The 15,097-nt window shown below is 44.7% G+C and overlaps 2 protein-coding genes across 2 annotated transcripts in view; one reads left to right on the forward strand and one right to left on the reverse strand.

The window, feature by feature from the left end:
• The window catches only part of ASTN2 (astrotactin 2), a 1,089,443-nt gene that overhangs the window by 264,815 nt on the left and 809,531 nt on the right, over positions 1-15,097 (reverse strand). The window lies entirely within an intron of this gene.
• On the forward strand, positions 1,415-13,655 carry TRIM32 (tripartite motif containing 32). The gene is made up of 2 exons (XM_069748557.1): positions 1,415-1,525; positions 9,788-13,655. The coding sequence occupies exon 2, from the start codon at positions 9,794-9,796 to the stop codon at positions 11,732-11,734; it is 1,941 nt and encodes a 646-aa protein (XP_069604658.1). The 5' UTR covers positions 1,415-1,525; positions 9,788-9,793; the 3' UTR covers positions 11,735-13,655.

Below are 15,097 nucleotides of genomic sequence, written 5' to 3' on the forward strand. Positions count from 1 at the left end.
GGTCCAATTTCTCCTGTTACCCTTGGTAAAATAAAACAAATTGGAGCTGAAGTAAATTTTTTGTGTAAAAAAGTTAAATGTTCATTTTTATTTAAACATTCCAAAAATTCCTATTAAACACCTGAAGGGTTAATAAACTTCTTGAATGTGGTTTTGAGCACCTTGAGGGGTGCAGTTTTTAGAATGGTGTCACACTTGGGCATTTTCTATCATATAGACCCCTCAAAATGACTTCAAATGAGACGTGGTCCCTAAAAAAAAATGGTGTTGTAAAAATGAGAAATTGCTGGTCAACTTTTAACCCTTATAACTCCCTAACAAAAAAAAAAATTGGTTCCAAAATTGTGCTGATGTAAAGGAGACATGTGGGAAATGTTACTTATTAAGTATTTTGTGTGACATATCTCTGTGATTTAATTGCATAAAAATTCAAAGTTTGAAAATTGCGAAATTTTCAAAATTTTCGCCAAATTTCCGTTTTTTTCACAAATAAACGCAGGTACTATCAAAGAAATTTTACCACTATCATGAAGTACAATATGTCACGAGAAAACAATGTCAGAATCACCAGGATCCGTTGAAGCGTTTCGGAGTTATAACCTCATAAAGGGACAGTGGTCAGAATTGTAAAAATTGGCCTGGTCATTAACGTGCAAACCACCCTTGGGGGTAAAGGGGTTAAAAACGGCAACTCCGGGTGCAAAAAATAAGCCGTCACCCGACCCCAGAACACGAAAAATGAAAACGGTACGGGTCACGGAAAATGGCGATATAACTTTTCCTTTTTTTTTTTAATTTGTGAATTGTTTTTCAGCATTTAAATGAAAACAACGTAGACATGTTTGGTATCTGCGAACTCGTAGCGGCCGGCAGAATCATAATAGCAGGTCAGTGTTACCGTATAGTGAAAACCTGGCATATAAAAAAAAAAAAATCAATTGTGGAATCGCCCTTTTTTTTTGCCTTTTCACCACACATGGGATTTTTATTTCCCCATTTTCCAGCACACTATAGAGCAGGATGAATGGGGTCATCGAAAAGTACAACTTGTCCCGCGAATAACGAGCCCTTATAAAGCTATAGGGAAGGAAAAAAAAAGGAAAAAATGAAAACGAAAAATATGGAAACTCGCCCTTAGGTGAAGGGGTTAATACATATTTCTGAATTCTTATTTTTTTTACTACATATATATATATATATATATATATATATATATATATATATATATATATATATATATATATATATATATATATATATATATTTGGTATAAAGAGATTTCAGGTAACGTCGAGTAATAACTCAATGAGAGGAGCCGCGCTGACAGGAATCCGCCCGCCGCTGTTCGCCTCAGAACTACATCTCCCATGATGCCTAGCGATGAAGCGGAAGTGACGTCCCGCCGCGCACTTTCACCCTGGCCGGGCGGTAGCGCTGCAGCAGCAGATAAGCGGCGGTGCCCGCGTTCTCACAGGTCCTGTGCAGGCTCGGGTGAGCTGTGCAGCCGCCGCATCATCCCCCCCAGGTAATGCACGGCCGGCATCGGCGGAGGAGACTCGCACCGTGCTGCACCTCGTACTGCGCGCTGTCTGTGGGCAGCACCACACATGATAGCATCGCTGCTATAGCAGTGCATGTAGCGACTGAGCAGTCATGTGACAGAGCAGGAGCCAATCAGCGGCGTTATAGGGCCCCGTTCTTGATAGCAGTGGGGCCCAATGATCTGGGGATTTCTGGCCTATTATTTAAAGGAAATAACTGAACGTCGCAGCCTGTCTATTGCTCGTGACCGCTGCAGCCAATCACTTGCTTCAATTGCAGAGTTACTGCAAGTCGGAGGCCTCTCCTACAGCCAAATCAGATCTCGTGCTTTGCACTGAGGAGAGGAAATCAACCCGGAACACGTGTCTGCAAATTCACATGCTGGTTTGGCTTTTATCCTAAGTCTTGTGGGAAGGCGCCATACTGTCTTTTAGGATTGCTACTTTCAATAGGTAAAGTCAGCTTCCTCTCTGATGCGGCAATTTGCATATTTAATTTCCCAAGGAGCTTTGCAGGGCCTATAAGTTTCCTTACACTGGCATGTCACTCCCCACAAGGTGGACCCATGTTTGTACTCCTTTTATGAGCCTTTTTATTTACTGCTCGTTTTTATGGTCTTTACCTTTTAGGAATGGCTCGCGGGATCCTCAGGGGCGTGTCTTTAGACTGCTGAGTATTATTACCCTGGGAGTCACGCCTCCTTGTAAGGACCATGAACACTAGCCCTAAATAAGAAAGCCCATATCTCTGGAACTGTATGGCAGGTTTATGAATATTCGGGAGGAGCAGTGGGAATAAAATAAGAGCAAAAAGCCGCCACTTTGTGCATCTCGACTGTCCCTTTTACTGGAGAATGTAAGGGTGCGGTTACTATACACAATCTGCGACCATTAAGACTGCCAGACAGCTACATGTTAAAAGGGGTGGTCCACTTCTGGATGTCCCCTTGTTTTATCATTGCTCCATTTCAATGTATTCTCAGCTGCCGGCAGGTCCCATGACATTGTTGTGTCACATGAGCGCTGCAACCAATCATCGGCCGCTGACTGGCTACAGCCATTACTATTTCATCAGAGCCAAGGTCCGTCCTTGATGATTGATGAGTTGCATGTGATCAAAGGCCATTTATTGGCTGCAGCGGTCATCTGATGGAATGATTTCGCATAATCTACCAGGAATTGCAGTGGTTGGAGGGGAGTAGACATAGTTTTTGTATTGAAATGGGAGCCTGATTAAGTAGTGAATTTCCTGTGGTGCAAAACCCCTTTAGGCCGGTTTCACACGTCAGTGGCTCCGGTACGTGAGGTAACAGTTTCCTCACGTACCGGAGACACTGACTCACGTAGACACATTGAAATCAATGTGTCTCTGCACATGTCAGCGTGTTTTCACGGACCGTGTGTCCGTGTGCAAAACACGGAGACATGTCAGTGTTCGTGGGAGCGCACGGATTACACGGACCCATTAAAGTCAATGGGTCCGTGTAAAACACGTACCGCACACGGACGCTGTCCGTGTGCAGTCTGTGTGCCGTGCAGGAGACAGCGCTACAGTAAGCGCTGTCCCCCTAGGGTGGTGCTGAAGCCGCCATTCATATCTTCTTTCCAGCAGCGTTTGCTGGAGAGAAGATATGAAAAATCCTTTATTTTTTTTATTTTTCATGTTTAAAATAAAGATCCCTGTCCCCTCCCACCCCCTGTGTGCCCGGCTCCCTCGCAGCGTCCTCTCAGCGCCAGCTTCTCCTGTATGAGCGGTCACGTGGTGCTGCCCATTAGTCATGAATATGCGGCTCCACCTCCGATAGGGGTGGAGCTGCATATTCATGACTGTAATGGGCGGCACCACGTGACCGCTCACACAGGAGAAGGCGCGGAGAGGACGCTTCGAGGGAGCCGGGTGAGTATTTTAGTAACAGCGGCTGGGCACACAGGGGGTGGGAGGGGGGTGGGGACAGGGATCTTAATTTTAAACACGAAAAAAAAAAAAAAAAAAAGGATTTTTCATATCTTCTCTCTAGCGAACACTGCTGGAGAGAAGATATGAATGGCGGCTTCAGCACCAGATGCAGGGGACAGCGCTTACTTGTAGCGCTGTCTCCTGCACGGTCCGTGTGGTACCCAGTTGGCACACGTCTGCCACACGTGTGCCACACTGATGTTCACGGTAAGCACACGGACACGGATAATTCCGGTACCGGGATTATCTGGACGTGTGAGACTGGCCTCAACCGAAGGTTCACAAACACAGATGAATACAATCTGCTAATATTAAAGGGCTTGTCCACTACTAGCACAACCCCTTCTTGATCAAAATGTTTGGCCCTGATATAATGTTAAAGCCTATACACACCTCCGGTGCAGGCGCAGTTCCCACTGTGCAGGCGCAGTTCCCACTGTGCAGGCGCAGTTCCCACTGTGCAGGCGCAGTTCCCACGGTGTTGTCACTCGCTCTCCCGGGGTTTCCGTGTTGTGACACGAGACGCCGGCTCCCCAATCCGCTCTGGCGTCGCTGTCCCCACTTTCAGATAAATTGAACATGAAGAGGAAGTGCGGGCTGCAGCTGATATCAGACTTCCCCTCTATGCTCAATTTGACAGGAGATAGGGACGGCGACGCCAGCCCTGATTGGGCACCAGTGTCACAACAGCACAGGAGCCCCGGGAAGACCGAGTGCCAAAACCGCGGGAGCGGCATCGGCACGGGAGGTGAGTATAAGCTTTATTTTTGTGGGGTATGACAAGAAGATGTCTAAGTAGTGGACAACTTTACGAAGGGCTTGTCCGAGTAGTTGACGACCCCTTTAACTACAACTGGTTTTTAGACTTAAGAAGGACGCCAGTCTGGTGTGAAACACGTTGCGGAATAAAATCTGCTCCTTTATATATTGGATCAAGGATCACCATTTTGGGTGGCGCAGCCCAAAACCGCAAATTGTCTCTTCTTGTCAATCATCCTGGGGGAGTTCATCACCAGGGACAGCCATTATTCACACGGCTCGCTCAGGTGAAAACATCGCCTGGATCTTGAAGACATGTTACCACTTATACGCATGATAGGTGACACCTTGCTCATCGGTGGAGGCCCAACTGCTGGAATCGACTCCGCCCGTCCGCTGGAAGCAGCACTGCACATACATTATCGACTGCCGTTCCGTGCGGTCCCGATGGAACGGTTGAGCGCTGGCATGTTTGTACCGTGGATAGAAATTCCTCCAGCTACCAGTCACCAGTTGGACCTCCACCGATCTGCAAGTTATCGCTTATCCTGCAGAAAGGTAACTTTATTTTCACTCGACAACCCCTTAAAGAAAAGGAGCGTGTTTACATTTAAAAAAAAGTGTTCGTACCAGGTTTAAGGTGACACAAATCGATGCCCCTCAGATTTTTTTTTAATGGAAAAGTATGATATTTAGTCTCATTCTGAATGATGTTGATTCAGGCTTTGTTTTCTCACAGTCCAACTAGGCCTCATTTTTTTTTTAGTGTTGTCGGTGGCAACCAATCAGATTTCATGCTCTATTTTTTCAGGCAGGGATTTGAAAAGAAACAAGTGATGTGATTGGTTGCTGAATCCGTTTTCATAAACGAGTCCCACGACTGCCTTGCCGCCACCATTGATTGTTTTCAGAGCCTCTCACTAGATGTGTGTTAGGAAGGTGGACGTATTACAGACACGGTGTTCTGGGGATGTAAGACTGGCATAATCTCTACGTGAGATGTCTCTTTGTTTTCAGCAACCCCAGCAGTTCATCGGAATAAAACTGTGTCATTAATTTATGTGAAGTGACAGATTGGTTCACGGGGCGACGCTCGCTCCTGCACACATTGCTAATTCTAGGCTCCAGGTGCTGCGCGGTAACAGGCAATCCTAGCAGGTCACGTATTAGCTATGCACGGCTGCTGTGTAACGCCGCAGCTGGAGAGCGCCCACAATATTAACACGTTTCCTCACGCGCTATTTCCAAACCATGACCCGAGGTGCACAACTTATCTGTTAGCAAAAAAATAAACGTAAAAGGAATATTGTAGCTGCCAATAGATCGCTCTTGTTCTGAGCTTCAAATAATGTCGCTAAATTGCTGTTATCGCACGGAGCTGCTGGCGGGGAGAGCTGTAAGTGTTCAGCTGTGAGATTAGCTAAGACGCAGCTATGCATTGCTTCTCTCTATTAGTTTTGCCTCCGTGTTTCCTAAATTGTGGCTGCATACACCACTTTCCATGATTTGAATACTCAAATAGGTTTGCTAGATTAGTCATTTAATGGAGGCTCTTGTGCTGAATTTTCAATGTGACCTGTCCCCCACCCCCCCAATCTTCCTGCCGCATTTCATCCTGAAGTGCCCCGTGCCTTCATTAATGTTTGGATGCAATGTATATATAATTTCTGCATATGATAAAGAAAGGTTGCCGTTATTAGGGTATGTGCACAGGTCAGGATTTCTGGCAGAAATTTTCCTGACAAAAGACGGACATTTCTGCCAGAAATCTGCATGCGGTTTTTTTTTTGCGTTTTTTGCGCATTTTGTATGTGTTTTTGATGCGTGTTTTTTTTTTTTTTGCGTTTTTCCCAAATGCATAAAATAGCGGGAAAAACGCGGTAAAACCGCAAAATTACGCTTCATGTGCACAAAAATTGCAGAATGCATTATGCATAAATAATAGGATGCATAATGCATGCGTTTTTAATGAGTTTTTATTGCGAAAAAACCTGAACCTTAGGCTATGTGCACACATAGAAAGATCCTCTGTGGATTTTTCCGCAGCGGATTTGATAAATCCGCATTGGAAAACCGCTGCGGTTTTTACTGCGGATTCCACTGCGGTTTTACATCTACAGTTTTCTATTGGAGCAGGTGTAAAACCGCTGCAGATTCCGCACAAAGAATTGACATGCTGCGGAAAATAATCCGCTGCGTTTCCGCGCGTTTTTTTCCGCAGCATGTGCACTGCGGATTTCATTTCCCATAGGTTTACATTGTACTGTAAACTCATGGGAAACTGCTGCGGATCCGCAGCTGCGGAAACACTGCGGATCCGCAGCAAAATCCGCATCGTGTGCACATAGCCTTAACATTAGTATATGGGAATTTTTTACAAAGGAAGCAGATCAGGCAAAATTAACATTTTCCAGTTCACACGCTTTTTTCCCAGGAGCTTCGATTTGTAGAGAAGTTATTCACCAGCAAATTTAACGTTTTCCAAACCACATAGCATAATGCCTCACCGGATCCCTCCGCTCGTCGCCGCCCGCCTCACCGGATCCCTCCGCTCGTCGCCGCCCGCCTCACCGGATCCCTCCGCTCGTCGCCGCCCGCCTCACCGGATCCCTCCGCTCGTCGCCGCCCGCCTCACCGGATCCCTCCGCTCGTCGCCGCCCGCCTCACCGGATCCCTCCGCTCGTCGCCGCCCGCCTCACCGGATCCCTACGCTCGTCGCCGCCCGCCTCACCGGATCCCTCCGCTCGTCGCCGCCCGCCTCACCGGATCCCTCCGCTCGTCGCCGCCCGCCTCACCGGATCCCTCCGCTCGTCGCCGCCCGCCTCACCGGATCCCTCCGCTCGTCGCCGCCCGCCTCACCGGATCCCTCCGCTCGTCGCCGCCCGCCTCACCGGATCCCTCCGCTCGTCGCCGCCCTCCAGGCCTCATCGGATCTTATTTATACTTGTGACTCAGAAAGGATGTGCGCATGCGGTCACATCACTGTCATCTTATGCGACCATGCACAGAATCCTCTCAGCATGAGTGGCTGACACAAGGAATGTGACACTTGTAGCCCATGTCCTGGATACGTCTGTGTGTGGAGGCTCTTGAAGCAATGACTCCAGCAGTAGTCCACTCCTCATGAATCTCCCAAATTTTTGAAAGGCCTTTTCTTACCAATCATTTCAAGGCTGCGGTTATCCCGGTTGCTTGTGCACCTTTTTCTACCACACTTTTTCCTTCCACTCAACTTTCTATTAATATGCTTGGATACAGCAGTCTGTGAACAGCCGGCTTCTTTAGCAATGACCTTTTGTGGCTTCCTCTCCTTGTGGAGTGTCAGTGACACCTTCTGGACATCTGCCAAGTCAGCAGTCTTCCCCATGATTGTGGCGCTGCTGAAACAGACTAAGGGGCCTTTATAAACCCTTATGAGCCTTTGCAGGTGTTTTTTGTTAATTATTCTAATTTACTGAGATAATGACTTGGTTTTCATTGGCTGTAAGCCATAATCATTAACAGAAATCAACACATGAAATAGATCACTCTGCTTGTAATGACTATAGAATGAGTTTAGCTATTTGCATTGAACTAAAATTAATTAACTGTTTGATGATATTCTCAGTTAGTGAGAAGCACTTGTATGAATTTTTATTCCTACACTGGTGAGGTGTACATGTATGAGCCCCACCTGAAAACCATACTGGAGATCTAATAGCATTATACTTGTGAAATTTTGATTTTTGGGTCCAATTCATGATTTTATTTGTGTCTTTTTTTTTGGGGGGGGGAGGGAGAAGGGTTGTCAGTTTTTCATCTGCACTTTATCCTTTTAATTTCCACCTTTTTTAATTAGTTCAAGACCAATAAAAAAGTCAGTTTAGCACCTTATTGAGTATCTTGGGATCAGCACCTGTCCCCTCCTCTTAGTGCTCATCAAAACAATCTCTTGCAGCAGATTATCCCCAGAGTTAAAGGGGTTGTCTGGTTCAAATCGATCAATCTGCAGTCACTTTGTGTTACTGCAGACTTATGAATCCCACCAGAGCATGCCCTCTGCGCACTGGCGGACACAGTCAGAAAAGGGCCCCTGTGCAAGAACAATATATGGGCCCTTTGCAGCTCGAGAACTCCTAAAAATGCAAAATTGCACTTGCGTTGGAGCAAGCAATGGGCCCCCTTACCTCTTGGGCCCCTGTGCGGCCGCACAGGTTGCACCAATGGTATGTCCGCCCCTGCCTCTGCGGTTTTGCCGGTTTCTGACCCAGGACCGGAGGGTATGTATGAGCTATACATACTCCCGGCCAGGGCCGGGTGCTACCTCTCTCCATGCAAGTGGATGGAGAGCGAGGCTGCGCCTACTGGCTTGGGAGTATGTATAACTCATACATACCCTCCAGTCCCGGGTCAGAAACCTTCAAATCCTGCAGCACACAGTGCATGCTTTGGGGAGTTCATAAGTCGACTGTAGACTTAGCAATCTGGACCTGACAACCCCTTTAATGACACCCAGGTGCTGATCCTTCACTGCCATCATCTGTACTCCAAATTTATTACGTTCTGATATCAATGTAGCTACAGGTAGACACGTAGACTGGGGAAAGCAGGGGTTTGTAGGCTGCCTATGTACAAGTTTTCTTTTTACAGTAATAAAGACAATAGAATTATTCGCAAAGTTTAAGGATTTTCCATGCTGGACACAATTATTTAAAAGTAGTAAAAGTTTTAGCCACTCTTTAAACTAGTGAAGACCACTATCTGATTTTATTTCTGAAGTCCTCAGAATTGGGACTGTTCCCGTTGGGTATAAGATACCCTGTAGTTCAGGACAGGGCTGTGGAGTCGGTAAGACAAACCTCAATTTCCCTGACTCTGACTCCACAGCACTGCCTCACTACTAAGCATGTATATAAAGTTCAGCTCAAATTCAGGTCAGGAACAGACATTTCATAACTTTCCCAAATTTTTATGAAAACATTTACAGCTCATCCTCCATTGTACTACTGTACCTAATATATTATATCTTTTAGGAGTCGGGCCATTTTATCCTGACTTCACCAAAATGGCCTCCGACACCGCAGCCCTGGTTCAGAATCAGTTCAGTAGAGTGGCTCAATGAACTTATACATTTAACAAACTTTAAATCTAGATATGAACCATAAAATACTCCTCAACGCACCCAGTGTTTTAAGCCTGTAGGCCAGTACCTTTCTTCATCTTTGGGTTTCTGAGACCCAGATTTGATTATAACCACATATCGGTAACAAGCACTTATTACTATACAGGGCAACAAATTCAGATCCCCATCTAGTTTGCTGATTTGGCTTATCAAAACATAGAAACTGCCTACCATCATCTAACCATTTGGTTAGTTTTGCCTTGTTCCTTGCCACTTGAAAAATCAAATTGGCCCAAAGGGTGGTCTAGAGGACTAGAAAAATCAACAGATATGGATAAGTTATTCTCTGTCAAAAGTACATACAAGTTTTACCATAAATGCAAGAAATTATAAAACAAAAACATTTCTGACTTTATTTTCTTCCCTTAGGAAACCATGGCTGTGGCCCCATTTGTGAACGTAGATGGCCTTCGAGAAGTGCTTGAGTGCCCCATTTGTATGGAGACATACAATGAAGAACATTTAAGGCCAAAACTCCTCCAGTGTGGTCACACCATATGTAAACTGTGCCTTGAGAAGCTATTGGCCAGTACTATTAATGGAGTGCGCTGTCCTTTCTGCAGTCGCGTGACCCGCGTCACAAATTCATCTCAGTTGACTGATAATTTGACTATTTTGAAAATCATGAACACTGCAGAGCTGGGCCAATCTGTCACAGGTTTAATGTGTAAGATGTGCAACCAAAGACTGCCTCGGAGGTACTGCAAAAATTGTGCTTTAGTGATCTGTGACTTTTGCAGAGAAGAAGCACACCCTCCTCCAGACCACATCGTTCTCTCAATGGCCGACGCTGCAAATGAACGTCGGCATAGCTTTCAAGAAAAGCTTACTAATCTTAGACAGGCTATTCAGGACCTTCAGAAAAGAAAATCCTCTCTAGACAGTATTTCCTCACATGTAAAGTCCAAATATAAATTAGTTATGCAAGATTACAGTAAAGAAGAAATCAATGTGCAAGAGGAGTTGGCTCGATCACGCAAGCATTTTACATCTTCTTTGTACGAGGTAGAAAAATTAAATAATCTGGTGTTGGATGAGCATGCATACCTTCTCAACATTGCAGAAGTACAGATTGTATCAAGGTGTGATTATCTCATGCTAAAAATAAAACAGTCCGATTCAGCTTTATTGGAAGAGTCTGTCGAAGAAGAAGAACCCAACCTTGTAGCTAACTTACCGCAAAACCTTACAGTACAAGATGTAGAGTTTCTCAAAGTGGGGCATGTTGGTCCTGTACAGGTGGGCCAAGTGGTCAAGAAGCCTTACAATGTGAATTTAGAAGATCCTAACCAAGATGAGTTTCCCATGACTATGAGCAATGACGTGGAGGCCTTGTCGGAAGACATGAGCAATGTTCAGCCTTGCACATCAACTCCCGCTGTCCAACTTGCAGATGCTGCATGTAGCTTACAACACTGTCAGTTTCTAAGGAAGATGGGATCTAAGGGTAATATGCCTGGAATGTTTAATCTACCGGTCAGTATCCATGTGACTTCACTGGGAGAGGTGCTCGTTGCCGACAGAGGAAACTGCAGAATTCAGGTTTTCAACAGGAAAGGCTTCTTGAGGGAAATAAGAAGAAGTCCGACTGGAATTGATACTTTTGTACTAAGTTTCCTTGGTGCCGATCTTCCTAACTTGGTTCCATTGTCGGTAACTATAAACTGCCATGGATTAATAGGTGTGACAGACAATTATGATAACTCTGTCAAAATATATACAATGGAAGGACACTGTATTGCTTGCCACAGAAGTCAATTAAGCAAGCCATGGGGAATCGCTGCCATGCCTTCAGGTCAGTTTGTTGTAACTGATGTGGAAGGAGGCAAACTGTGGTGTCTGACTGTAGATCGGAGCCTTGGAGTCGTCAAATACAGTCGTCTTTGTAGTGCTGTGCGGCCAAAGTTTGTAACATGTGACCAGCAGGGTACCGTATACTTTACCCAAGGACTGGGTCTGAACTTGGAAAATCGTCAGTATGAGCATAATCTCGAAGGAGGTTTCTCTATCGGCTCGGTTGGGGCAGACGGGCAATTAGGCCGTCAAATCAGTCATTTTTTCTCCGAGAACGAAGACTTTCGTTGTATCGCAGGAATGTGTGTTGGGGCACGGGGAGACCTAATTGTGGCTGATAGTGGACGGAAAGAAATTCTTCATTTTCCTAAAAGCGGAGGATACAGTGTCTTAATTAAAGAGGGCTTGACCTGTCCTGTTGGAGTATCTTTAACTCCTAAAGGACAGCTGTTGGTGCTGGATTGTTGGGATCACTGTATTAAAATTTACAGTTACCATACACGCAGATATTCCTCGCCTTGAGACAAGCTCATATAGATCCGTTTCACTGATCATTATCCTTACTACGGCAATTTGCTTTTAGGCACTTTAGAAAGAAAATAAAAGCCACCTGTGCATCACTGGCATATTAGTTTTAATACGTGTCACACTCAAAAGAAACAGAGATTGTACCCTTTAACCACCAATGGACGTAGAATGCTTTCATCTCGCATCTCTAAAAATAAGGCTTTTAACATGGTAGAGGCTTTTAGGTGTCAACAGTTGTAAGAAATCAATATTCTTGTCTTTATTGTGCAGAGATTATATTCAGCTTTACAATGTAGGCTCTTATGTCTGCTATTCCTTCTATATCGACTGGTAAAATATCTCTTACTGACACAGGATAAAAACCGTTCTGAAACCATCAACTGGTCGACCTTGCCTTTGTTCCAAGCATAAAGGAAGAGTCGTTAGGCCCCATTCACGTGCGCAAAAAATGTTCTGAGGTCCATCAGTTTAGTCAGTTATTACCATCAGTGTGTTATCAGTGATTTTCGCATATGAAAAAATTATACAAAGCTTCTATCCATTACAATGTTAATCACAGAATGTACATCAATGACATACATTAGCAGTCTGCGATTTTCCCAGAACCATATTCTGAACACATGGCCCGCAAAAAAAAAAAAACACTGACATGTGAACAGCTCCAAAGATTATAATAGCTAGTTGTTCTGTCCATCAAAATCACAAAACACATACATGAAAAACAGACGTCTGAATAAGGCCTTAGGTTCTTGATTTTTCATCCAATAATTATTCATAAAGTTGATTTTTATTCTCTTCAAGGGGTATTTTCAAATTATTAAATTGTTTTAATTTGATAGCATTGAAATAAGTTTGTAATTCACTTGCTTTTTCTAACTGCTGTTATTCTCCTGCATTGAGAGCTTTTATCTTTGTTAGTGTACAGCTGGTTTCCATAGAGCTTGGCCTCTAGTGCTGGCCCAGACCCTAGCCAAGAGTGCACTTTAGCTACATTTCTGGAGAAGAGTTAACTCCTAAAATCTCAGCCACTTCTCTCCAGCCCACTGATTTCTATAAAGCAGTTATTCTTCCTCCAACTCTATCTCAGCTCCTGACAAGCTGATGTTATAAATATTGAAAAATCACCATTTATCATCTACTTTTCCCAGAGCAGTTCTTCTAATCACGGCTCTCACTGTCTGGAGCAGTGTGCTTGTTGAAATGCCTTCTCTCTATTTTTAAATACAGTGATCAGTGTAGACTCCAGTACAAACCACTGATAACTAAATGTGTCACCGCAGAGCTTGTGCTGAGCTTTATAGTGCTACTAATACTACAGCTCTGCTTCTCACCAGAACTGTCACTCAAATAGGAGATCCCGCCCTGTCAGAGACAAGGATGTAAGGAGATTGCAGAGTTGTGAGCTGCTCAAAAGACCACTTGAGAATAAGCCTTTCATTTTGCAATGATTCATATCCCAATGTGAAATATTCAGAGTGTGCACCTTACCATATGTCGAAAATGTGTATAACATGTTTATTTTCGTGGTAGAAACTTCAGTTGCCATTTTTTTTTTTTTTAAACTAAAAACTGGATCATAACCTAAAGGGATGAGAAGTATTATTGTAAAGGAAAAAAATGCATGTGACATCCTCTTGTAGTTGAAGTAGCAGCAGTGCTCCGATCTATAATCTAGTCTGTATGATGATCATGTATGTGAAAATGTAACGACAAAGCTGTTGTGTGGGTTGTGAAACCTATGTACGTTTTTTTTTAAATGCCAATCCAATACATTGTAGTTTGGGTTGACTATATGACAATGAGAGGAAAGAGATTTTGGAAACTTTACACATCTATCCCTGCACTTTTATCCCGTGATGTTTACCTTTCCTTTAATTCTACATGTTGTATTTTGAGAATAAAAATGATAAATATATTACGGAATCTTCTTTGTCCTAAAAGCTCAGTCATGCGCCCTTTTCCCCCAAACCCTGACTGTGACAGAACAGGCTGCAGCAGGAGGGTCCCCCACATACGGAAAGACACAGACATGAATAACCTCACCCCTAGGCTAGGTAATTCCCCTCATCTGTTAAAGGGTTGCTCTTGTTACATTTTCAGGAGTGCACTGTTCACCTGCCTCCCAAATTCCTGTTTGCCACCAGGGGCAGTGTGCTGAAGATTTTACAGTTCACTCTAGCTTCATCGGAGGAGTACAGGGACACTAAAGCTGGCCATATTGTGTGCTCCACCAATAAGGAACACTTTATATCAGGGCTGTGGTGTCGGTAAGCTAAACCTCCAATTCCGACTTTTCAATTTCCATGACACCGACTTCGACTCCACCAAGATCGACTCTGACTCCGACTCCACACCCTTGACAGGGCAGGGGAGTCAGTAAGCCAAACCTCCGATTCTGACTTTTCAATTTCCATGACACCGACTTCGACTCCACCAAGATTGACTCTGACTCCGACTCCACACCCTTGACAGGGCAGTGGAGTCGGTAAGCCAAACCTATAATTCTAACTTCTCAATTTTCTTGACACCGACTTTGACTCCACCAAGATCGACTCCACAGCCCTGACAGGGCAGGGGAGTCTGTAAGCCAAACCTCTGATTCTGACTGCTCAATTTCCATGACACCGACTTCGACTCCACCAAGATCGACTCCACAACCCTGACAGGACAGGGGAGTCGGTAAGCCAAACCTCCGATTCCGACTTTTCAATTTACATGACACCGACTTCGACTCCACCAAGATCGACTGACTCCGACTCCACACCCTTGACAGGGCAGGGGAGTCAGTAAGCCAAACCTCCGATTCCACCTTCTCAATTTCCATGACACTGACTCCACCAAGATCAACTCTGACTCCACAGCCCTGACAGGGCTGTGGAGTTGGTAAGCTAAACCTCCGACTCCTCAATTTCCATGACTCCGACTCCACCAAAATGGGCTCCGACTCCACAGCACTGCTTTATATTATGGCTTACAAGGCTGTATTAAAAAGGTCACGTAAGCACAGTGTATCCTGTAAAATTGCAATGTTACTTGTTATTATTGAAACAACCCCTTTAACAAGATATAAATAGAAAAGTTGTACAAAATTGTTTCAGAAACCTATAGAAAATACTGCAGGCTGTCAGATAAGTTTATCTCCTGCAGCCTTAGAGCTGTATCTGCTTCAAAGTTGATATTTTTTCCTGCACGGTGATCCTCTTGGCCACCGGCTGTGCAGGGAAATGCTGCAGGGAGCCATTCGCTTAAATGGAGCTGTGCTGTAGTTCCGTGCACAGGCGGCATCCGGGAGTGCCACTGTGCAAGACACAACTGTGGAAGGGATGTGGTGCTAAAGTAGTGCTGTGACCCCCATCA

This window comes from Ranitomeya imitator, chromosome 2 (genome assembly GCF_032444005.1).
Source record: "Ranitomeya imitator isolate aRanImi1 chromosome 2, aRanImi1.pri, whole genome shotgun sequence".
Classification (NCBI taxonomy): domain Eukaryota; kingdom Metazoa; phylum Chordata; class Amphibia; order Anura; family Dendrobatidae; genus Ranitomeya; species Ranitomeya imitator.